This window comes from Juglans microcarpa x Juglans regia, chromosome 6D, assembly GCF_004785595.1.
Source record: "Juglans microcarpa x Juglans regia isolate MS1-56 chromosome 6D, Jm3101_v1.0, whole genome shotgun sequence".
NCBI classification, from domain to species: domain Eukaryota; kingdom Viridiplantae; phylum Streptophyta; class Magnoliopsida; order Fagales; family Juglandaceae; genus Juglans; species Juglans microcarpa x Juglans regia.
In genome coordinates this window covers 29502639-29526604 of record NC_054604.1, presented here as the reverse complement: position 1 = coordinate 29526604, position 23966 = coordinate 29502639, and the positions used below count along the sequence as shown (strand labels likewise).

The window sequence follows — 23966 nt, the reverse complement described above, 5'->3', positions numbered from 1 at the left end:
AGTAGTACTGTCTGCATTCCTAGGTTCTAGTAGTAGTAGTGGTTGATGAAATGAAAGTTGTTTGCAGCAGGTAAGAAAGGAGTTCCACATCTTTAGAGATATCAGGGAGATCAAAATTAGAGAGAGAAATTGGTGAATATATTATATGACTGTGATAAGAGAAAATTAAGGAGCAAGGTAGAGATAATATATGTATGGAGAATGAACCAACTGGATTGTGAATTTATAGAAGGTAGATAGAGATGGGACCTGGACTTAGTGGAAAGTGATTGGCCAAAAGAGCAAGGTTAACATGGCGGAGCTGTATCGATCATGATCTGATGTTTCACGAGGCATGAACCTGGGCGTCGGGTTTACGGCGTTGAAAAGTATTGAAAATCACGACAATCTCAAGTGGCCGTCGTCTGTCAAAGCTGAATCTCGGTAATTTGTTTATTTAAACGTTAGTTCTGTTTTCCAGGAAAATGTTCAAGTATTGCCATGTAGTACTTTTGATGATCGATATTCACGAGAGTAATTGATCCATTTTATCCGTTTATTAATTTTATAGTTTTCAACCTATCAATAACGTCAACACGAATTTGTAATTACTTAAGTAAAAGTTATTAGCCAGTCAAGCCTGATTTGTTTTCACAGATCATATCATCTGATCTAATAATTATAATTTTGTTAAGTTTTAAAATAAAAATTATATTAAAAAATTATATTCTAATAATATTTTATTTTATTTTTATTTTATTCCATCTTATCTATATAACCAAACCATCGTTTATTGTACGCATTGTTTGACAGCATTTTAATCTTGATCTATTTCCGAAAAGAAAGTTGACTAGCTATTGCTTTGACGTAGGGTGATGTTTTTCTTGCCTACTTGGGTAATGATATACTTACCAGTTGTTTACAATTATTTTACCATTCATGTTCAATCAACCAATACAATCAATCATGCCACTCTTTTAAAAATAAATTTCAATATTTACCCTTCATTTTATGTAGAAGTGTAAAGTAGTTGCAAAATAATTATTTTCTTGTTCTACTTAACGCGTTCTTGTTTTGACACATTCACCGGAGATACTATTGACACTTTTTCGAAAATAGAAATAATTATTAAGAAAGGTTGTGTAATACTCTTGAAGATTTTTTAAACAATAATAGGAGAATTATGTTTTTTTTTTTCTAACGAAGTTTTGGGACCAATCACTTGCCAGAATTAGTTTTATTTTTACTACGAATAATTAGGTCCTGTTTGAATTTAGAGTTGGTTTCATCTCATTATTATAATTTTCTTAAATTCTAACACAAAATATAATAAACAAATCAATTTTTTTAAATTTTAAAATAATAATAATATTAAAAAATAATATTCTAATAATATTTTATTCAACTCATCTAAAACTATCTAATCTCATCCCACTATTTAAATCACTCATTAAACAATTATGTCCTAGAGACAACAAGTCATTTGAAGGTTGGCTATACCAATTTTTGTGTATTGGTACAAAATCATTTTCTTTTAATTTTTTTATTTATTATAAATTTCATTTTATTATTATGAATGTCGCCTACAATTGACTTCATCAATTGCATCATAGACGCGGGTGCTATTTGTGATTTATATTATTGGCAATACAAAAGTTCTAAACACTATATTATTATCTCACTTTTATTTTATTATATAAAATTTGACACATTTATTATTATTAGATGATCGTTTATTAGATTTCTCTTATTATCTAATAGTGATAAACGTGTCATATTTTACATATTAAGATAAAAGTGAGATGGGAGTATAGTGTGTAACATTACTCTTTATAATATTGTTAATAAACAATCATAATTTTATATTTATAGATAACTTATTAATAAATAAATCGAGTTAAACAAAATCGCTAGCCATTTGTTAAATAATGCATCTTATTTTAAATTCAGACGTCTGGTTTATATAATTCATCGTATGATTGAGATCTTTTATATATTCAATTGAGGATTCTCAAATTAATTGGGAAATATTTTAGCCACAAATAGATTACATAAAAATAATCTCACAAACTAACGTGGCTTGATGCGGTTCGTTAGATTATCAAATTATTTTTATTGTAAAGTAGATCTAACAAATCAGATGAAATCACGTCAGTTTTTAAGATTAATTTTATATAATTCATTTGTAGATGTAATAGTGCTCAAATTAAAATTGTCAAAATCATTTTGCAATCGACACATTTTGAAGACTCTAAATTTTGTTATCGATATAATGTATGTATTCAAATATAATTTATACTAGAAGACACATCCAACGATATTACTTCGCATACAAGTTCAGTACCCAAGTTTTGGCCAATATAAATGAGTGCATAGATACAAAATAAATCCAATTTTTATAGTTAGAGATGAAATGATTAATCTTTTAATAATCTGTGATATAAAATGTAAAATATCATACCATTCGTGAGTGAAAATTATATTATTGTATTTATTCATGTTTGGAATGTCCAGAGTTTTTTTTTTTTTTTAACTTCTTATACAGGATTTATTAAAAACGATCAGAGGAAAGTAAAATAAGAAGTGAAATCAATCATACACGACACAAGGTGTATGTAGTTCAGCAACGTACCAACATCCACGTAACTGTATAAAAGTTTAATTTAGATGATAATCAAAGATACAATGTGGCGCCCATACAAGATAATAATACATATATAGTAAATCCTAGTCAGCAGATTGGGTCGGATCAAATCAAGATCCACCAAAAAAACCGTTCCATAGCCGAAGTCTTATTGAAAAACCACAAAAAAACTGCAACAAATATTGTCGAATTGGGTCATCAAACTGAACCATCACAAACACAACCAGACTCCGCACATAGAAACCCAACAGGATCTCTAGTCTCATTATAACAAACACACCGTAGTACTGGCACATGCTTTGATAACTCTCTTCTCCAACGTGTAATTTGCTCTCTTCTATAACATTTCTTTTTTAAGGCATATACGCATATCATTTGAGGTAATTAATTAGATTCACAAACTCTTGGGGCTCTCTTTTTAATATAAAGAAAAGGATATATATATATATATATATATAAAAAAAAAATTGTGCGATCAGAATCACAAATTTAGAATCCATAGCTCCACCGATAAGTATCCATAAATGTTAGTGTCCCGAGGCTTCCCTACAAAATACCCACTTGCCAAACATACCCTAAGCAGTCGTCCTCCTGCATGCCTCAATGCTCATTGCAACATTCTTGCCTGCAACACCGCTCACTTACCGATCGATGACCTAGTCTTCTCAGTCCGCTGTCTCCGGAAGAAAATTTGCTGCTCTAGCATGCACTAAGTAAGCGTTTTGGCTTTAAATCACGACAGAGACCCTTTAGTCAATTTGACTTGAGAGTTGTCAATTTTCATTAATTGCCATTACTTGTATATTTGATGCACTTTGAAGAGTTTAACCCATCTTATCTTAGAGCTGAAAATCACTGAAAGCTGCTTCTATCGTGCGCTTTTCATTTGAGTGTAACAGTAACAGTCTGGGTCCAATTTGGGATCATAACAGATGGGAAAAATACAAGACTGAACTAAAATCCAAAAGGCAAAGACTGGTTCTTAAGGGTCTCTGAAAGGAAATCAGTGACAAATCAGCCTGGATTTAACGAAAACAAGGAGGACTTGATCAAAGCCAGTTGAAAGGCATGAGGACATGATTGACGTTGAGGGCCTGTGAAGTAGTCTAGTACTCTAGATAGAGCCAAATTTGGTTATTATTGATCAGGACATATATCTATATATATAAATGAAGAGAAGATCATGAAATTACGAAAAGAATTGAGCAGACTTGAAAGCCAGACGTTGCAAGGTGGCAAGACATCGACCTTAAAGGCGGCCAGCTTGAGAAGCTACCCTACTTGCTGCATTACTCGTGAAAAGATGAAATTGAGGATTAATAATTGAGCATAAATATCACGAAAAAATATCTCAAGGGAAACTTGGATTAATGTTACTACTTGTTTTCATATTTTGCTAATTACAATAATTTCTTTCTTTGTAAGACCTTTAACATATATATATATATAATCTTAGTAGTTTTAAAGTCTAGAAATTTAATTAATATCCATTATTCTTTATAAGGCCTTTTATAACATCACTGATTAATGCGTGGTAGTTATGTACTTATGGAGCAAATTGAGTGCAAGTGTAAGGCTTATGAAGAAGAGTCCACACAAAAAAAAGAGTAATGTTAGAGAGAAGTTACTGTAGTAGTGCATATTTTACACTCACTACTTGATTACTTTTAATTCTCTACTTTCTTATTTTAGACTTAGGAGATGTGTAGTCTAGATGATGCCACATCATGTGTATAAAATAGTTGCTCTCAACAGTAATTTTTATCTATATTTATTCCAAAAAATAATGCCCCGATATGTAACTTTGTAAGAGAGAAATGGAGGAGGGGAAAGTTGTCAACTAAAGGCTTGATTGGACATTAAAGTTAGAGGATAAGATATAAAGTAAGATAAATAATTTAATTTTTTAAAATAATAATAATATTAAAAAAATAATATTTTATTTAATTTTTAACTTTTATTTAAAATCATCTCATTTTAATACCTAAACGTAAGAGTCAACAATAAGGTGGGTGCTTCATTTGGAATGAATATTGAGGCTGCGTTTGGATATTAAACTGAATTGAGCTGAATTGAGTTATGATGATAAAATATTGTTAAAATATTATTTTTTAATATTATTATTATTATTTTAAAATTTGAAAAAGTTAAATTATTTATTATATTTTGTGTTAAGATTTGAAAAAATTGTAATAATGAATTGATATGAATTGAGATGAGTTTAGCTCATCCTGAATTGATTGACAGAAGAAATAGAATCATACAACTCCAATACCATTTTTGAGAGAGAACTCCACGGAATATATGCAGAGAGCTTTTTATATCAAACGGACTTGCTAAAATAGGTATGGACGACGGAATTAGTATCGAATCACGTAAATATATATACACACATATATATATATATATTTATATTTATCTTCAATCATTTATCATTAAAGAAGTCATAAACGAGCGTTCTAAACACACTACTGCCCCCATCACAAAAAAAAAAAAAAAAAAACACACTACTGCCAAGAACCACAGCATGAGAGGAGTGGATGATCCCACCATACTATTGTCATTCGCCTGTGTGACTGAAAATGCATCAATATATTCTACAATTACTTGTGACTATTTTCGTGATTTTATATATTTTCTCAACTAATCTATTAATATTATATGTTTTATTGGCAGATAGATAATTAAGTTAGCACTTTGACTTTGATAGAGGAATCTATTTAATAATATTGGCGGTGCCGGCATTTTTATAGGCTCTTCTGGATCTTCTTCTCCTCTGTTTCAGAGGTTTCATCCCACGTTCTCTATGCTTGCCTTGCTTCCCCAATTCCACTTATTCAGTATGCTGGATAATCGTGCCTTTCAGATTTGCAGCATCATCAAACCCAAATCCAGAGACAAAAAATTATATAAAATTAAATTATAGATTAATATTAAATACATTAAATTATAAAAATATTTTTATTATAAAATATATATAACGAATTTTATAAAATTACGTCAGTTTTGTAAATTAATTTTTTTTTATAAATCTATAAGAAAAAATTAAAATGTATCCCTGCTTCTTTGGAGTTGCGTTTCTGTAGTCAAATTAATTGGGTCTAGACCTTTGAATCACTAGGCCCATTAATGGTCCCTAATCCACAGCTTGGCCCAGCAACTATGCTGATAGCCTTATTTTTAGAAAAGTAGATTTTATAAACCTAAGTTTATATTACATCTATTTTTACAATATAAGTTATTTTATAATCTAAAGTAGTAATTTACTAATTGTTAGTCAACGCTGAAGGTTTTTCAAAAAAAAAAAAATGTTTAGAAAAACAGAAAATCCTAAATATTTTAACTATAAAATAATTAATAATAATTTTGTATGATATATTATAAAAAAAATTTATATAAAAAAATTTATATGATATATTCTATAAATTAATAATAATTTCATTATAAAAAATAATAATAATAATAATTTGATGTGATATATTATATTATATTATAAAATTATTTTTATTATAAAATAAATTTAATAAATAATATAAAATTACGTTAATTTGTAATTTTATTTTATTTTTATATTTTTTTTTCTTGTGTCTATTGTAACGCGTTGCAGTATTTCGTTACGAAAAGTGAGTTGATTGAGAACGCGACAACAATTAAAGACCGGTCTAACACAAGCACAAGTCGCCGCCACCTCAAAGAGACGTCTCTGTTCTTAAAGTTTTCCTGAGCTCGAGAGAAGTCCCTATTCGTTTCGCGCACACAGACACACCGTAGAGGCTAGAGCCAGCGAGCGAGATGGGTGGAGGCCAGATTATGAAGAGAATACCGCGCATCAAATTTCCTCAAAGCGCCCTAAACCCTCGGGTCTGTTACGCTGCGTCTCTCCCTTTCTCTTTTAGTTCTATACGTGCTACCTCAACGTTTAGTTTTCATGTCATTTTCTTAGATTGATTGATGACTTTTACTTGAGTTTATAGATTTGGATATGTTTAGCTGAATTTAATTACTCAAGCACCACTTGGATTCTAAAGCGTCATATTAACGCTAGATGGTCCCATTTTATGAGCATTTTGCTTTTCCGTGATATTACTTTGACATTGGGTCATCAAGAGTTTTATTTGAGATCAGATCTTGTGCGAGTGAGAGGATTAGAGCATTTTTTTAATATCTATAGTGTAGGAAAGATGCCCTATTGATATCTTCCTAACAGTCCATTTTTGTGAGTCCTAACGGACCTGAGATTTAGCCACTTATATTACTGCGAAATTTCGTTTTATCAAAGAAAAAATAAACTGGGTGGGGGGTGTTAGTGTAGGCAGCGAATTCTATTTTTCGGACAGTTACTGATCTCTCTCTGTGAAGATTTTATTGGCTACCCATGGTGGGGAAAGTTAATATGTTGTTCTTAGTTCATCTAGTGTTGGAGGTGTATTCGGAGGTTTTTTAATTCAGCAACAAAGCTTTAGACTATGACTTTTTTGGGGGTGAAACATAAGAAGTAAATAAGAAGATAGACATACTTTTGTTATCATCCATCTCCTTCGTCTTGCTCCTTTTGAGTCTTCATTCAGTAATTTTTCCATTTTAACTTGTCATATATTAACATTTCTTTTATGCTATGTTAGAATTATGTTGTTACCTTATGGTGCAAAAGGGTGCTTCAGGACGTGTTCTTTGGATGATGCTGACCAGATACCACTTTGTTTATATTATGCATTATATAGTTAGAGAATGACTTGGTGCTTTGAAAAACCACTGTAATCATTTTTTGTCCACAAATTTTTTCCTTCTTTCAAGAATTATCATTATTGAGGAAATCACTTGCAGATTCTGCATCCCAGACTCAAGCAACTTATACACCTGGTGATGCTGGTCAAACTTTCTTCTTTGGTTCAAAAGTCTCAACAACTGTTGGAGGGAAAGCTTCTCTTCAGCCCAAACGAACACCAGTGTCCAATGAGGAGATTGAGACTATATTGGTAGGCATAGAGCTCCTTGTTAAGTTGTTGCAGCGATTTTTACGTTTACTCATTAATTTCTCTCCCTTCTTATGCAATGAACTGTACTAACTTGAAGTGTGGGAAGGGATTGAACTAGAAAATAACTACTGTGCATGGTGGTTATCTATTCTTTTCTTTTTTCTTTTTTCTTTTTTTGCGAATCACAAGGCAGTGAAATTGGATTAAGTTCTGGCTGCTTTCTTTCAAGTTTTGAGGCATTGAAGTATTGAAGTTCATCATTCCAACCAAAAAGAAAAACCCATCTTTCATCTGTACTGTGGAGCACTGTTGTAATCTTGTTTGCATAATAAGTTTTTGGAGATGTGATTGCTTAATATCAGCCTTGTTTGTTGGAATGAATGAGATCAAGAGGATTGGTATTTGCTCCTTTATTTTCAATAATGGACTTCCCTCTCGTTATTCATATACTAGCTGGAAAACTGACAAGTTCTTCAGTTATGAGACATTGAAGTATTGAAGTTCATCTTTAAAACCCACCTTTCATGTGTGGAGCACTGTTGTTGGAGTGAACGAACAATAATCAGCTTCCTTTCCAGTTTACTAGCTGAAAAAATAATATCTTGATGTTTAGGATTACTGAACAGATCAATCTTGCTCTGTACGTGTGCACGAATCATTGAAGCATTTTCAATACAGAAACAGAATCCTCAATACTGTTCTATAAATTTTTTTCCTTTTTATCCAGTTGTTAGAAACTGACTGTTTTTTTCAATCTTTTGGCAGTTGGGTGGCTGCTTCTGATATTTTGATGGAGCTTTGAGAAGGGATGACGAGGCGGACATACCTCCACCATTCTTTAGTTTTGAAATACTCAAAAGTTCACTTTCTACAGATTGTTGCAGATTTTAAAGGAACAATGTCGTAATTAACAAATAAAATACAGCCCCCAGCCGTGAATTTAAAAGCTGTGTTTGAGATACTATACTCTCTGCTTTTGTCTAATTGAACACCGTTGAAAGGAAGTGTTTACAGAAGAAGTTACGCTGCCTTTGCCTATGTTGTGAAAACTACACATATGGCATATACATGAACTTGATACAACTGATATGAAAAGATGGAATCATTTTGAATCCTTTTTCTCAAGCAGAGGCTCGAGGATAGCAGACTTGGGATTCTTAAATGGAGGGCCCTTTTCCCTGCGTTGCAGCTCATCCAATCGGAAAGTAATTAATCGATCCCAGTTTCCTCCCTCGAAAAGAACCCCTGCCTTTCCATCCGTGATTCTCTGAACAATACCGCAATACATGTAATATGGGTTATTGGGGTTATTCACAATGGCAATCATACCAGGCATTAAGAGTGGCAATTCTGGAGCTTTTGGCTTCTTCGAGCTGGTAACTTCGAGTAGATTTGCTGAATCTGCTACTGTTTTCTTTGGAGGTGGGTTTCTTTCTATAAATGTTATCAAACCCTTCTCCCCACCGGGAAACCCCCCAGTTAGCCCCATCAGCTCCTTTTCAAAAGCGTTCTCTGGAACATTGCCAGGTGTTGATATCGCAACACTACCTGACTGTTCTTGCTTTGTTGCATCAGAAGCTGATGATGCCTGTTCTTCAATGTTTCTCGTCAGCTCCTGCTGAAGACCTTGTTCCCCATTGCAGAGCCCTCTGCCTCCCAGGATTTGGGATAGGTCAAATTTGGCACATGTTGTTAAGGGTTGGGTTGATGGCTGTTTCTGAATCGTGAAAAAGGGTTTGAGAAAGAGGCGGTTTCCCCCGAGAAACTGGGATTTGAGAGGAGGGCCTGGAATGCTTGGGAGAATGATGGACGAAGAGGCCATGCTTTGTTCTGTGGCGGTCTGCCAGAAAGAAGAAAGTTAAGCCTCATCTTTAAATCCTGGCCACATAGGAGCTTTTGTTAGATAGTCCTATCTTCTTCAATTATTTGATTCATCCTCTATTTTTCACACACACACACATTGTTTCATTGGAGATGTTACATTTTATCAGGACAAGACACTCCAAATGTTCTGATCTTTGAGGATTGTCAAATAGCTGATGACTGGAATTGAGTGCCTGAACTCCCACTTGCAAATTTGAAGAATGCTATGCATCAGCCGCTATTTATTCTCACATTTCACACGTATAGTTTTTTTTATAGAATGTATGAATGTTTTTCATAGAGTGTGCGGTGTGAGATAGTGAATAGTGGCAGATAAGAATTTTTCTGCAAATTTACCTACTATTTACCAACATAGTGGACTCTACTTTGGAACCAATTTTAAGAAAAGACTCGGAGGAGGACAAACGCCATCCATAAATTGAAGGTGGAAAGTGAATCTGCTGAATTAGATAGGTAGCTTTAGAAGCCAATTGGCCGTCCCATTCCAAAAGGCAATATAAGGGCAGTTGTACACAATTACCTTGTGGGGTATGACTATGCATTGAACAAAATCACTTCCCACCCACCTTCTCAACCCATACTGATCACCTATTATTTCAGTCATATGGGTCACTCTTTTACATTTTGTGCTTGTTATCTTGTAATTGGAAGGCTGGCAATCACGTATCAATCCTTTTGTTTCATGTATCCTGTGATTTGTGGCCATGGCCCCCGTTTTGGCATTCTCTTATTTATGTATATTATTTTTCTGAATTTAAAGATTGATTTTCGTATGGCAATCTTCTATAATCTCCCGTTGTTACTCAATGGTAGAGATTCAGTGCTATATATACTTAGATTAGTGTTAATTTAAAAGATTCATTTTATCAACTTTTTCTTTTTTTAATTCGATTTTTAAATTTGATAATTTTCAGCATATAAATAACTAACACATCAACACTTATTGTTAAGTAAGTATAAATTATAAGTGTAAATAGTCTTTTCCTTACAAATATTATATATCATTTAAATAAATATTTTTTAAAAGAAAGTAACACATTAATTAAAAGAAGTTATGTACAAAAGGGGTTTGAGAACCGTATAACCCCAACACAACACTTTAAGAAAGAACAATGCTAGGGTAATTGAGAAAGGTGATCCATGCATTGTATCAACAGTGCAAAATTGCATTTTTGTTTTTTTTTTAAATATTTTTTAAACCATTTTAAACATATAAAAAAAAATTCACAAATATATTAAAAAATACTTCCTTAACCATTAAGTAAAAATAAAATAAAATAAAATAAAATCCCAGAAATGTTAGCTTCTCTGGGAAAGCATTTCCCTTCAGAAAATAAAAACTAAAAAAAAAGGTTTGGGTGAAACCAAGGGGAGCCGTTTTGTTTGGCAGTTTTAATACAAACTGATGATCTGTAGAGTGTGATTCCACAATTGGAAACCATGACAAATGCATTGTGCTTCACTCTTCACGACTGACCGATATTGAAGAGACATACTTTTGTTTTTCCTCCAAAGTGAGAGGACAAAAAACTGCCTCTCAAGGAAGAAAAATGCTTGAAAAGGTGTAAGCAATGCGTTGGTCATACACAGTACTGATAGTTTTGTGCTTTTTCTTGTACTGTATGCTGAATCAACTATTTCTGGGACCGCTCATGGGTACTGGTTTTTGGTGGAAGCATGCATGCATGCATGGTGCTAGATTGGACCTACATCCTTCCTAAATACTTGAAAAAAAAAAAAAAAAGGCAGAAAAGGTTTACTTGGTCCCAAAAAAATCTCTCAAGTAGCAGCCAGCCAGCTACCTCTCTTCGAAGGTTAATTTCGAAGCGCGAGGTAATGTTGGCTTGTAGTATAGAAATATTCTTTACACATATTCGTTTGATACTATTCATAAGATGTTTTATGTTATTTCGTTTATAACCATGTTTATTCAAAGATTAATGATATAAGTAACTTCTTTTTTACAACTTTATATATAATCATGTTTTAAAATAAGATATTTTATATAAGAGAAATAATATTTACAGTTGTAAAATATGTAAGAACTGTTCATTTTTTTTTTAAATAAATAAATACAGAATTTACATGATAAAAAATTAAATTTTTAATAATAGATCTTACTCATTTTTAAAAGAATTATACGACGCTTACGTCTAATATTACTTTTTATATTAAATGATTTATTTTGATTAATTATTTTTCAAAAATATCACTCGTTAACCGTTATCTTTATCTAAATCTAGTCATGAATCCATTAATACAAGCAAATCCATTATTCTACCTGCATATATGTACGCCATCGAACCATTCATCCACTGCCACGTGATAGGCGTGAAAGCCTAAAAGGGTCTTTTTGCGTTAACCACCACTGCTGAAACTACCGAACAGTCGTAGAATAGAACTACGCTCAACATTCGTGGGGTCAAAGGCCTGTCGTGAAAGGAAATAACCCCTTTACAGTAAAGTTTCCTTCTACCGGTACGAGTTTCTCCTCGTGATATTCTTATCAAGTTCATATCTTTTCCTTCTCTTTGCAAGTAGATCTCCATTCTTTCTGCAACTTGTGTGGTATGTATAAACTTCTTGAATTATTTACCGACAATAATATCATCTGTTATCATCAGCTTACGCTTGCTCCGGCCTTGTAAGTTTGTGTTTTTCCATCAATCTTATTTAGGTACTTTTTAGTATTTTTCTTGTTTTTGTTTTGAGGTCAAAGGAACACTTTTTTTTGGGTTGATATTATGATATAAGTTTAGAATCATGGGGCTGGTTTATGTAGTTTTGATGGGCCCTAGATTTTATTCGTATTTAAGTTCTCTAGACTTATACTTTGTTGTGTAATCGTGATCATGGGAAATTACATGTTTTTTTAGGTGTTATTTGTGAGGGGCTTAGTTGATCTGGTCGAAGATAAACTTGTCGGGCTATTTTCCTTCGATTTAACCTTGAGCTATTAGATCATGAAGGGGTTCCTTTTGATGTAATTTGCTTCTTTTTTTTTTTTCTTTTTTTTTTTGTTTGGGGGGGGGGGGGGGGGGGGGGGGGGGGGGGGGGGTCATAGCTTTTCTTCTCGAAGATGAACTTGGACCATTTTCATTCTTATTATTTTGTGCCAGAAAAATATTGGGATTATGGAGGGGACGAAAAGAACAATGTTGGGTTTGTAAGTTTGCAAAAAACTATTTTAGATGGAGATGGTCTCATGGTAGAATGGAAAGGGTTTTGTGTACTTGACAAAGAAGTTAGATGAGGTTTTCTGGAGTTGGTTTGAGTTGTATCATTCCGGAGTTTTTTTGTCCAAGTGTACAATACCTAAGCAAATAACTTGTGTATTAGGGTGTAGTGAATAGTCAGATGCTGAGATTATAGAATATCCTGTCTGTTTGATGGAATTTTGGAGTGTAGCAGTTTTTCCAAGTGCAGAGGTAATATGTCATGGATAGAACAAATTAAGTAGCTAGACTCTGCAGCTTCTTTTATGATCTGACTTTGTGGATTAAGCTACACTAAGTACTTCTTGTGACTCATTGAAGAAACCGGCACAATGTTTATGTTCTTTTACCATTGCTGTCAGTATAGACTTCCCTTTAACACCTACACCACTCTCTCAGCGGAGGCTGTCTCCTAAATATTGTAACTGTTCATGTTTGCTCTGTCAGCTTCTCTCATCCTTTCATTGCATTTACTTTTACTGCCAGCCACATGAGGAGAATCACTATCTCAAGGTTGCAGCAGTTGAGTCTTTTTCATCTCACATAATCTCATAGATTGAAAACCAGGGATTCTGTTTTACTGCTTAATTATCTTCTGCTAGTGACTAAAGTGCAGATAAAGCTCATGTATCAAAAGAAAGAGTACCTATACTCCATTTTTGTTTTCGATTGTGGCAATTAAGAAAGACATTTGCCTCTTACATTTTCTCAGAAAGTGTAAGTAAATGGTGAAGTGCTAATTTTCTTATGCTGATTTGAAGTAATGGTTTTAAGATTGGTTATCCATTACACTCTCCTCTTTTCTTTTATTCTTATTTATTTTTGCACCGTTCTGGAACATAGAAAAATAGCTTCATGGATGATAGTCGTGGGAAGATAAAGGTTATACCGGATCACTTCAAAGCCTCAACACTGGATTCTCATCAAAACGGAACGTCATTTGTTTCCCTACCACGATCCGACAGTTCTTTGAGGTATTTCATTCTTTTGGGAAAAAACTACTAGAAACTAAACATACGATTTAAGATTTTTAATCTAGAGTCACAAGGTCCACACAGGCACACCTCTAATATGAACAGTGCACATGTGAGAGTCCCGTGACTCTAGCATTATGGTTTAATCTATTGTGATTTAGTCCTCTTTATTTTGATATAGCATAGGTCTCATAGCTGGACTCGAAAGGGTGCCACTTTCATGTTGAACTTGTTTACCGTACGAGGGATGCCATGGGGTTCTAGCACTGATGATCAGAAAAAGGTTGATTGAACGGATTTTTAGCAGTGGCCAATGGGTAAGGGTGAATTATCCATGTTTCCTGACCACCAGAATTTTGCTGATTTCAGGTTGAGCTACCTGCTGCTGAAGTAGAATCACTTAGATCACAAGTTGCTGATTTAGAAGAGAGAGAAGCTCACTTGAAAGCTCAGTAAGTATGACTTGATTCTTAGTTTGGCACTATAATATTGCCAAGAAAATTAAATTTATTTGATTTGATTATGCTATAGAATCTTAAATTTTCTTGTTGATTTATTGTGTGATGATTTATAACTCATAAGCTACAGTGAAACAACCTAAAGATAAAGTTCTGGCACTATGTGCTTGGGTCTTTAATTGTGAACTTTTGAGTGAAATGGATGTATGTGTAACAGCTCCTTCTACAAGCAAATCTTTTTCCCTTTATCTCATTTTAATTTCTAACTGTTGGCTTTTCATAGTGAAATAGACAATAGGATTACATTTTTCGGTTAGTTTCTGTTTTCTTTATATTGACACTGATTTTTCTTTTAACATATGCAGGCTGGAACATGTTGATGAACTTTTGCGGTCTGCTCGCCTGTCTGGTTATTTGTACATTCGTACTGTAATGACTATTTTCACTTCTTTGCATTTGTTTATACTTTTATATTTCTTACATCTCACCATCTCAATTGATGATTGCCTGTTAATTCTACCTAACAGAGGTGGACAGCACTACCAGGAGAACCTCCTCCTTTAGATGATACTGAGGTTGATGACTGGCTTCCTCGCTTTGTTGTCCTTCATGGACTATGTCTATTCTTCTATTTATTGTCTACAGGTATTTGAATTTTAATTGGTAGCCCCCCCCCCCCCCCCCCCCCCCCCCCAAATCTTTGTTTACTTTTCGTTTTCTTGGTAGTTTTTTGTCCTTTATCTTATTATTATGAAAGTAGCATCCAGGTTTCTCTATCATACTGTCGTGCTCGATTGGCCACTATAGTTCTTGACCAACAACTGCAAGATTTGTATGTCTTAGAGTGGGGCAACCAGTCATTTACAGTATCACTGCCTAACCTTAATGGTGTAAATAAGATATATTAGCATTTGAAAACCTCCTTTTATCAGAAAACTGTTATAAGTTATTTTTAGAGAAGAATGATGGTACCCCCAAATTTTATTAATGAAGTCCACACTTTTGGCTGAGGAATACCTTTTACATTTGAGTTCAGCCTAAAAAGACCAAACTAGTAAAACTAATGCAAATCTAGAAGAAAAATTACATGGCTATATCTAAAACCTACCAAAAGAAAAGGAAAGTATGCATATAAGACTATTTACATCTACAATTGGGTAAGGCCATTCTATCAAGATTAACAGAACCAATGAGTTGCTAGGGGTGAGAATCGGGCGGTCTGGACCGGAAAAACTGACCGGACCGGCCAATTTGGTTCGGACCGGACTGAACCGGGAATGGTCCCGATCGGTCTCGGTCTGAATTTCATAGGACTGAATTCATTCGGTCTGGTCCACGGTCCAGGGGTTTTTCAGACAGAACCAGACCTAACGAAAATTAAAAAAAAAAAAATTATAATTTATATATATTAATTATATAATTTTCATTTAACCAATTAACCTAATCCTATCACTAACTCACTATTAAGTAATTATTAACTAATACTAATATTTATAATTTTATACTAATACTAATATTTATTTATTTTTTGATACGTCTAATACTAATACTAATATTTATACTAATACAAGTATTATATTAATAGTCTAGACTCTAGACTCTAATCTGGTATAAAAAAAAAAATACTAATAGTCTAATATAGACTATAGTTATACTTATACTAATATAGTTATAACTTATTCTAAATCACTATAACTAATATTAGTATATTACTAATATATAGCTATACTATATTACTAATAGTCTAATACTAATACTATTATATAGCTATACTAATCATGATTCATAATAACTAATTACTATAAGTCTATAGTATTAATGTATTATTATATAATATATAGTATTAGTATCACTATATCATTATAATATATATATATATATATATACACACACACACACACACACACACACACTATAAGTCTATATGTAGTAGTAACAGTAACACTATAAACTTGTGAGTGATATTCAACCTTTATCCAGAACAACTTATGATTTCCCTGCTAATGAGCTCAAGGAACTTATATGCAGATCTGAGCCCTCAAGACTCCACTCTCCTATCTGATATTGTTGAAATAGGTCCTCTTCCAAGCTTTACACGAGAAGATGAGGAGACACGATATGCCTTCTATATGCTAACTAGTCAAGGACTGAGATATGAGTGCTCAAGTATTTCTAAGATTCAGGTACATCCAGTTATTTCATGAGTATGGTAATTTGCTATTTCCTTTGCCAAGTTTAGTGTTACTTAGTGACATCTGCATTCCGTTGTCCATGTGAGTTTTGTAAATGGTTTTAGGGTTACAAACTGTTTTGTCCAATCTTTTCTGTACTTGGACAATTATTTGGCAATACAAGTTTTTAAACCTGTATATCTCACAAATTATTGAGGATTGACAACCGATGACCGATGGTGTGTAGAAGGTGAACAAGCTTTGAGAGAAGTTTTCTGATTTCTGTAACAGGCTGTTGCTGGGAGAATTTTAGAATATGATCTAAATTAAAACGAAAAGAGAAGAAGGAGAATGATAGAGAGACTTTAAGGACTGCATTTGTATTATTCTGAATGAATTGAATACAAAGCATAGGTTCCTATTTATAAGAAAATTACATGGAGATGCGATAAAGTCAACAACTTGAAAATCAAATATCTTGATAAAGTAAATACTTGATAATTATGAAAATAAAAAATCTTTTAGTTTGATTAGGATAATAATCAAATCAAATTACATTTCTTCATGATAAAGTGAGAATCTATGCAGGGGAAGGGACATAGCATTTAACAGGTCTAGGGTTGCAAAACATGTGTATTTATGTTGCATATGCACAGTTTTACTTGCATCAATGTGGCTATGCTAACATGCTTGCATTTATATGATTATATGATTCCTTATGCTTGTTCTTTTCTTGTAATGCTTGTTCTTGCTGGCATTTATCTTGTCTTTTAGTTTGGTTTATGTGTATATAGTTTTTTTGCAAGTATGTATGCTACCACCATCTGAGTATTACGGGAATTATACTGTGACACCTTTGGACATTAAATTTTTTTTTTTTGTTCAGCCCCGGGATTAGTCGGGACACAGTTCTCAGACACCGGTGCCAATAAAAAATTAAATGGTTTTTTGTTACTGATCAGGAAAAACTCTGCTAATACTTATTCTCTCAGTTTTCATAGATATTGAATTGTGGATTACCTACTTGAATGAACTTATTCTTCTGATAATCATTTTTTTCCTAATTTGAATTTACTTCCTGCCTCTTTTTCAAGGTGGACTCTTGGTTGTTAGCATTACGAAGTGACTGCAAAGTGGGTTCTGATGCAGCAGTTCCGAATGGTTCAAGTCAGATTTAACATCATTTACGCATCTGAACCAGTAAGTTGTACAAAGATGGAAATTAAATTTATACCTTGAAATCTATCAATCACTTTTCTGTACATAAGATACACCTTTTTCTTTTTTTTTGTATGAAAGATACGGTCTATTTGAATAACATAGAATGTTTTATTTCTGATTGAATTTAGACTGACTAATAACTTCATTGACCTTGCACCTGGCCTTTTCCCATGAAATAAATTGTAAAGGTCTTATATACTAAGTTTTCATTCAAAACTTAACGTAAACGGCATAAGGAATTGGAAAGGCACTTGGTGATGATTCTCAGGTTTCCCGCTTCGGTTTTGGAGCACTTTGAGAGGAGATGTTTGGCTCCTTTTTTATTATTATTGTCCTTATCTCTTTGCATGGTTTTACATAGCAGCTTTTGTATATATTGAAATATCAAGCAAAAGGAATTGGTGGAGAAGAATAGTTCACACATGATCCGAGTGTCGTTACAAGCAAATCAGGTTTGGGGACAAATTACTTCTTCAGAATCTTTCCTGATTAACCCTAAAAGTCGTCCACTATTTACTAACAGTTATGATTACTCCCTCTTTTTACTTTTTTGTTGCTATTATTTCCTTATCAAAAGAAAGGTCATGCAAGAACTTGATCAGAACGTTGAAATACTCTAGTTACAAAGGGATTGCACAAAAACAATCTCACAAACTGATGTGATTTGATATGGTTTATCAAATTATAAAGTTACATTTATTGTAAAGTAGATCTAGTGGATCAGATGAAGTCACATTATCAGTTTACACAATAATGTATTCGAGATGAGCAAGCTTTTTATCAGTATATGCTCCAGCTTTTCCATTTCTTCTTATTTGATGAAGAAAATGACAATGGCAACTTTAGAATCATGGTTAAAGCTAAAGTTGAGATAGGAAACAATTCCATATCATTTAAAAACTTGATGCAAAAAAGTGAGATTGATTGCATCTTTATAAAAGTGTATTACTGTTGAAGAGAACTTCCAAACTAGACTTGTGGCCAAAGAATTCCCTTGTTCTCTTTGTGGGAATGCAAAACAACATGAAGAAGAGGTGGTTGTGCACAGCTCGAACCAAAAAGGAATCATCACCATAAGTTAAAGCTAATCTCAAGCTTAACAAGCACGCTGTAGTTTTTGTCTCTTGTTTCATATTTATTTCTGTGCGTATTGGACAACAGATTCTCAGCATAATGCTTTTTACATACCACGTGAATCACGATGCATGTCTCCTTTTGAAGTAGCCACTCACGGAAAAAAGAAAAAAAAAATTCATGATTATTATTTTTTAACCAAATTATTAGGATCTTATCATTTATCATCTTATTATTCTATAGAAATGAATTTGTATTAACTTTTTTTAATTTATTTTAAATTTAATAAAAAATAATGTTGGATAGAGTCTTGGGGTATACAAATCTCGTGCATTATTTTTTTTTAAAAAAGTAAAAATCATTATAAAAAAAATAATTTTTTATCCGGGTTTCTAATTTCTCCTATTTTTTTTAAAAAAATCCACTTCAAAATTGTATAAATCATTTCCCTTTATAATGTCAAACTCAATCCATGCTCACATGAAAAGGTGCTTTTTGTCTACGCCAGCTAGTGCTAAAGTTTACTTGTACATAGAAAAGACGAAGCTTCCTGATTCTATTACAATTTCACAACATTAGAAGAAAAAGAAGAAGTTTCCTCCCATTTGGAATATAACATGAGCAAAATCCCCTTACCATTTCTTCTTATATTTTCTATTTTAGAATTTAATTTTTCAGTTAAGTACGCAACTAATCATTGAGTTTTGTAAGCTTATCTTTTTTTTTTTTTAATCAGGTTTTTATTGCATTGTTTAACAAATATTTGAACCGACATGCCCGAAAATAATATAATATTTTTTTAAAAATATCATATAAAACCTAAATAATAATTTTAAGAATTTAAAAATAAAATGAAAATTTTTAAAATCTGAAAAGAAATGTTATGCTATAAAATAAATTATTCCTTATTTTATTTTTTCAACATTTAAAATACCTCACAGCTGCTAAAAGCTTATAACTGATTGACATAATTTTCAAACTCCAAAAAAACATCTGGAATTCAAAACTCCTCTCCGAATGTATAATATTACAAAAAAAAAGTCACAGCTAAAGGAAGGGACGCAATTGCCAAGACTCAAAAAAGCCAAACGGTAGTTAAGATCGGTTTCGGACTTTCGGGTAGGGTTTGACGTGGCCACTCAAACAGAGAACGCAATCTCTCCATCTCTCTCTCGCTCTCTCACAGTCATTCGTCACTACCTCTCTTATCATTTCACTTTTCAGCATTGCACTTTGCGTTTCACTCGTCACAGCTCCCGAAAAATAGCTCCATTCCTCCAAACCATTATTCAGTGTACCGAAAATGACCACTCAGATTTTCCGATCTGCTTCCAGAGCCTCCAAGTCACTCCTCTCTGCCTCCAAAGGCTCTCGTTTCTACTCCGGTAATATTTCTTGGCTTCCATTCTGCTTTTTCAGTCCATATTTCACGTTGTCATGAATCTCCGATCTTTCTTTCCTTTTGTCTTTTTTTATAGTTCTGTCGCCGAGTATTTCTTCGAGTTGTTTCGTTTTTCCTACAATTCTTGAGCTTAATCTCCCATCTTTGAACCAATTATCAGTTTGTTTGGATGGAGAGTCTACCTTTAAAAACTTTTGCTAAGAAAGTCGTTAAGAAAAATCCTACTTGAATGTGCTTATTTTGCGGATGTTTATTCAAATTCAGAAATTGATTTCCCCGCTTAAATAAATTGGTCTCGTATTCAAAAAGAGTCAAAGACTATCAAAACAAAACTGCTATAAGCACGCTTACTTTCTTTCTTTGGTTTGTTCATGTTTTTCGTTCCTCTCGCTATTTGCGTAGTTTTTCCCGTCTTTGTGTTTTCAAGATTTCTCTTTGACGATTCTGAGTTGTATCGTATTCGCAGAAGGACGAGCCGCAGCTGCCGCTGCTGCAGAGTCATTGAGAGAAACAGTCCCGTTTCTAGCTTCATATTACAGGAGGGCCGGTTCTGAGAGTACATCTAGAGGATGGATTTCAGGAGTCCTTGCTATTCCTGCAGCAGGTACGGACAAAAAACGCCCGTCTTTTCTCTAATTTTCGATGCTTTTAGTCTGATGATACGGTTTTGACGAGATATTTGTTGGGAATTCCGCACGTCATTTGGTTTTTATCTTAGGCGAGGTTTGGATATTGAGTTGAGTTGAAGAGTTGAATTGTTTGTTATATTTTGTGTGGATCTGGTAAAGTTGTAATGAGTTAAGATAAGTTTGAGGTATTTTTTAATCCAAACCGGGCCTTATTATTGGCTTGATTTCAAAATTTAATTCCACCGGTAAAAAAATTCAATTAGCTATGGACCTCCAGCGAGATCCGTTAGCTGGTAATCATAGTCTCCACCTTTGGACAGTATCCGACAATTTAAGGAGTGTGGTAACATGATACTGTTCTTTTGGTCACATGATATTAAGAGGACTTTGCTCCTCTTTTTCCAATTTCTGATTATGATTTTTCTGTGTTTGTTTTTATTTTTTTATAATTGTAGCTTTTATGCTCCAGGAGCAGGAGGTACATGCTGCAGAGGTACTTCAATGACCTGTTTATTACATATCTATTTCACAGTTACCTCTACATGTGCTCAAATTATGTTCTATTCTCTATTCAGCTAGAGCGCACTTTCATTGCTATCAAGCCTGATGGAGTGCAAAGAGGCCTGGTGAGATGCCATAGACTTCTTGTATACTGATTCAAAAAAAAAAGAAAAAAAAGATACCATAGAGTCAGCGATTTCTTGCATCTTTTTTATGTTAACCTGTTTGGACTGCATAAACGGAACGTTGCCATTGATAATGATTTCTATATTTCTACTCTGTGTGCCCCTTGGTTGTGGTTGTCTTTTTAAGTTGGGAACTGGACATTGATCTCATCTGATATTTATCTTTGTATACCAGATTTCAGAAATCATATCTCGTTTTGAGCGGAAAGGGTTTAAGCTCGTGGCCATTAAAATAGTGATTCCTTCGAAGGACTTTGCACAGAAGCATTATCACGATCTGAAGGAAAGACCTTTCTTCAATGGCCTTTGCAACTTCCTTAGCTCCGGCCCTGTTCTTGCAATGGTTAGAAGAACTATAACTCTCGTCTTATTAACTAAAACAGCTTTTGAGCTAGCTGAACTTAATACTTCTGAGTCTCTCTACAGGTCTGGGAAGGAGAGGGAGTGATTAAGTATGGTCGAAAGCTGATTGGAGCTACGGATCCACAGAAATCAGAACCTGGAACCATCAGAGGGGATCTAGCAGTTGTTGTTGGAAGGTATTGGTTCAAATGATATGCAAATTTGGGTTCCTTCAGTCTTTCACATCTTGATTGTTTACTTCACCCTATGACTTATCTGCAATCTCTTTTTTTCACTTCTAATTTACATTGAAGTTACAAAGTTATAACTTTGAAGTAGCACAGAACCTAACGAGGCCCTTGTTTTGCCAGAAAAAGAATCATGACCCTGGTTACAGTTCTGCTTTTGCTTTCTACATGCATACAGTGTTAGGTCCTTGTTTTGCCAGAAAAAGAATCATGACCCTGGTTACAGTTCTGCTTTTGCTTTCTACATGCATACAGTGTTCATTGCTTTGTTATCACGATCCGACTGTAGTTAATTAGGGAAAAAAAAGCTCAAAAAGAAAATTGACCCGACTGTTGTTTGCCATGTAGAAACATCATCCATGGGAGTGATGGTCCAGAGACTGCCAAGGATGAAATCAATTTGTGGTTCAAACCAGAAGAGTTGGTTAGCTACACAAGCAACGCAGAGAAGTGGATCTATGGAGAGAACTGATGCTTATTTTTTGCCGTCCTTTACTAGTGAGTTGGGTTCCAAGCGAAGAGTGGGGGGTTGAAGCACAATCTTTAGAATAAAAATGTCTTTTGCTGAGGTGAGTGATATCGTGATTTGCCACAAATACAATTGGCTGATCTGAATTTTTAGCAATAATTAGTTCCACCTCTTGTCATTGGACTCCAATTATCAAATAAAGTAGTGTTATTTATGCATTCATTCAAATGCAAGTTACAAACAGCATCGATGCAGTATTTACGTAAGTTACAATCTTAACTCGAGCATTCTTAGGTCCGGTTTGGATGGTAAGATGAGATGAGATAGTTTTAGTGAATAAAATATTGTTAGAATATTATTATTGTTTTAAGATTTGAAAAAATTAAATTATTTATTATATTTTGTGAAAATTTGAAAAAGTTATAATAATAAAATGAGATGAAATATTTTCAATGTCCAAACAGAACCTAAACTTATATCTTTTATATTTTAATGAGGCTTTTTATATTTGAAGTTTTTTGGACTCCTAAGCTACTCGGGGTTAGAGATAATTGTCCAAATATCTCTGGAAACGTGTTTCCATAAAACTTCAAATATTTTAGAGTTTTGCGAAAAGATATTTAATAGCCATCTTTAATTGGTAAAAACACTTTATATAAAGGAAAATGATAGAATTACTATCCTTCTACTATTTATTTACTATTTTTTTTATATTTAATTTTTTTTTCTTAATGGTTAAGGAAGTGATTATTAATAAAATTATATATTTTTTTTAATTTTTTTCTTAATGGTTAAGAATGTTACAAAAATATTTATAAAAAAATGATAAAAAAATAAAAAATTTCAAATATAATATAAGTAGTAAAGAAGTAATGAATTGATTGCAAGGTATCATTACCCTTATATAAATTTACCAACCTACATCTTTTCCTTAAAAATAATTTTTAAAGAGATTCAAACGGAACAACAAGCAAATACTTCAATTGTAGGACAGAAAAGCCACCTCGTCACAGCGGTCGGATTGGTTTCTTTAACATCAACAAGTGAATTTGAGTCAAATTGTAGTAGAGTATGAACACTAGTTTGTTGAATTTCATCATTCTAACTCGAATTATGATTATAGGAAATATAAGTTATTTGTAATTATCAAATTCATCATAACCGTAACGATGTTGTTCATTTATACATGCTATCACATGGATCAAAATTCTCATTAATATTTTTATTCAAGTATTTTTTTTTCTATATAATTTTAAATCATAAAAATTACTTTGTGAATTCTATAGTCCATATTCAGTATGAATTCTCATTGTAATTTAGATAAAAAAAAATTATTAATAGGGTTAATTGCAAAATAAGTACTTGAATAATAACGTTTTTGTATATCGAGACTCTAGTTTTCGACTTTTGCAAAATTAATGGGAGGCCACATGGTATTAATATCCACATCAATCGATTAAAGGTTAACACATGATATACTGATATCACATAATAACTATGCTGTAATTCTTTTATGGAGATGATATTACGAATTTATAGAAATTTATATAAAAAATTTATAAAAATCATAAGCTAAAATCTCAAATTAGAAAAA

At 33.0% G+C, this 23966-nt stretch overlaps 3 protein-coding genes across 3 annotated transcripts; 2 read left to right on the top strand and 1 right to left on the bottom strand.

Moving 5' to 3' along the window:
- The first annotated feature begins 334 nt into the window (after nucleotides 1-334).
- On the top strand, nucleotides 335-8614 carry LOC121235517. The gene is made up of 4 exons (XM_041131862.1): nucleotides 335-423; nucleotides 6339-6484; nucleotides 7448-7599; nucleotides 8365-8614. Exons 1-4 carry the CDS (start codon nucleotides 335-337, stop codon nucleotides 8380-8382), a joined length of 405 nt encoding a protein of 134 aa, XP_040987796.1. The 3' UTR covers nucleotides 8383-8614.
- LOC121235173 (NAD(P)H-quinone oxidoreductase subunit S, chloroplastic-like) lies at nucleotides 8485-9629 on the bottom strand. The gene has a single exon (XM_041131458.1). The coding sequence runs from the start codon at nucleotides 9419-9421 to the stop codon at nucleotides 8702-8704; it is 720 nt and encodes a 239-aa protein (XP_040987392.1). The 5' UTR covers nucleotides 9422-9629; the 3' UTR covers nucleotides 8485-8701.
- Nucleotides 9630-11967: 2338 nt separating this feature from the next.
- LOC121234538 lies at nucleotides 11968-22594 on the top strand. Its single transcript, XM_041130502.1, has 17 exons — nucleotides 11968-12127; nucleotides 13310-13415; nucleotides 13542-13672; nucleotides 13859-13955; nucleotides 14042-14124; nucleotides 14496-14559; nucleotides 14658-14775; nucleotides 16159-16313; nucleotides 17396-17438; nucleotides 19179-19189; nucleotides 19912-19981; nucleotides 20465-20602; nucleotides 21083-21120; nucleotides 21203-21253; nucleotides 21489-21656; nucleotides 21740-21852; nucleotides 22252-22594. The coding sequence occupies exons 1-17, from the start codon at nucleotides 12054-12056 to the stop codon at nucleotides 22373-22375; spliced, it is 1584 nt and encodes a 527-aa protein (XP_040986436.1). The 5' UTR covers nucleotides 11968-12053; the 3' UTR covers nucleotides 22376-22594.
- Nucleotides 22595-23966: the final 1372 nt, after the last annotated feature.